Source organism: Atta colombica, unplaced genomic scaffold (assembly GCF_001594045.1).
Source record: "Atta colombica isolate Treedump-2 unplaced genomic scaffold, Acol1.0 scaffold225, whole genome shotgun sequence".
Classification (NCBI taxonomy): Eukaryota; Metazoa; Arthropoda; class Insecta; order Hymenoptera; family Formicidae; genus Atta; species Atta colombica.
Window position 1 is genome coordinate 1,336,998 of NW_017259322.1, and position 2,015 is coordinate 1,339,012.

The 2,015-nt window shown below is 43.4% G+C and overlaps 1 protein-coding gene across 1 annotated transcript in view; it reads left to right on the forward strand.

Annotated features, from left to right (window-relative positions):
• Positions 1 to 2,015, forward strand: part of LOC108688068 (dual specificity protein kinase splA-like) — a 2,420-nt gene extending 405 nt beyond the window's left edge. The window contains exon 2 of the mRNA XM_018194160.1: positions 423 to 2,015. Coding sequence (XP_018049649.1) covers positions 423 to 2,015 — 1,593 coding nt within the window. The remainder of the gene's footprint in view (positions 1 to 422) is intronic.

A 2,015-nucleotide genomic window follows, 5' to 3' on the forward strand; every position in this document is an offset into this window, starting at 1 on the left:
GAGAGAGAGAGAGAGAGAGAGAGAGAGGAGGTGGTGGTTGTAGCCGCCCGACCGACCGAGTTGTTTCATTCATAAAACTTTATTATTCTCTGTGAGCGCATGTGCTATTCCACGGAGGAGGAACGAGTACTACTACTCCCCCGACCGGCTCCGATGGCGTAACCGCGTTGCACACAGTATTATTTACTGTGCGAGTCGGCGCCACACTCCGTACCGGCAGCGCGGCGTACGTATCGTTCCGTTCTAATCTCCGCGTTCGTACCAGTCATCATCGCATTCGTCGTTCGGAGAGAAACTTTGTGTGTCCGTAACAAAGAACGTATAATTTGACTTTTCAAACTTATTCCTGGTTTCTGATATCAAGCGCGTGCCATATACTCTTAAATAGTGCTTTGAAAATTAATTGATATTGGTGAAAGAAGATAAAGACAATCAGCGAACATAGTGTTAAGTGTCCAAGTGTTGACGATAAGAACAGCAAACTGGATCAACAACAAGAATTCGCCGTGGATCTTTCCCCAGATTCGGGGGGATCTGCGGATCGAAGAGATCGTAGACCAACACGTCAACATAACAACAGCCATTATCATCGTCAAAGTTACATGTTATTTGGCAGATATGAAAACGATTTAAACAGCGATCCTGGGCCGAGTACGAGTTCTAGAGGTACGATGCCGCGAAACGAATCCCGACAGGCGGGCAAGCGACTGTTGAGGGTGACTCTCACGCCCCAAGAAAAAATAGATGCAATTAATAGGGTTCATAACGGTGAATCCAAAGCTGCTGTGGCACGCGACATCGGCGTGCCAGAATCCACCCTTAGAGGGTGGTGTAAAGCAGAGGATAAAATAATGTCGCAAGTCAATAATATAAAAACTTCGGGAACGACACTGCCGGGAACATCCTTGGCAGGTTACGAACATATTTTGACATCGAGTTCTGATAATACTAACAATAGTACAGTGGGTGGTTTTTCATCGAGATCGACATCAACGACCCAAGCTACAATGGGATTATCGACTTCTGCAGTTACGGAGAGAACTGAGGAGTTTGAAGCCGGTCCATCTCACAAAAGAATCAAACTTGAGAATAGTTCTGCCGGTACCACAATGGCCAATAACATTTCATCAGTTCGAGCACCGGTAGTTAGTGACACCTTATTTAACAACTTATATAATATACCGAGTGATGCAAACAAGACCGTAGCAACAGCCTTTTTAAACTCACTTGGGAAGGAGGTATATTTTCCTTATCCTGGATACGCGAATGTTATAAATTTGATTAATGAAATTGCTAGGACTCACGGTCCGACGTTTGCGCTGAATATACTGAAACAGCAACAGCAACTGCAACAGCAACTGCAACAGCAACAGCAACTGCAACTGCAACTGCAACAGCAACAGCAACTGCAACAGCAACTGCAACAGCAACAGCAACTGCAACAACTGCAACAACAAACTAATAACGCATTACTTAATGGGAATAAAAGGAAACATAGTGCCCCAGGACTCACGTCAACTATGGACATCCCGAAACCATCATCGAGAACACAGAACAATCAATCACCGAATATGGAAAAATCGTCTGGGAATGTCTCTCAATTGAATTATGAAATCGCCATGCCATCGACTAGCAGCAGTGATCCAGTCACAAACGTTCCTCAAAGAAAAACATCCAGAAAAAATAAAAGTCTTTCTAGTGTAATAAATGGTCTTTATCAACCATATGAACCACCTTCCTTAAGCGTAAAAGCAGTGAAGTTTGACACTGTAAATAATAATGACAATGATGACGATATGGAGACGGCGAGAAAAAATTATCCTGGTATCTTGCCACCAGGATGTAACGAAATAGTGGAATGTTGCACCAAGTTGTTACAATGGTTACACCTTTACGGTTCGCCTGTATGTACTGTGAAACAAATAAGTTCCATACAGCAAATTTCAACACGTCTACAAGATTGGATCCAGAAGTCAAAAAAGGAACTTCCCCAAGGAACTAATGATATGAGCTAG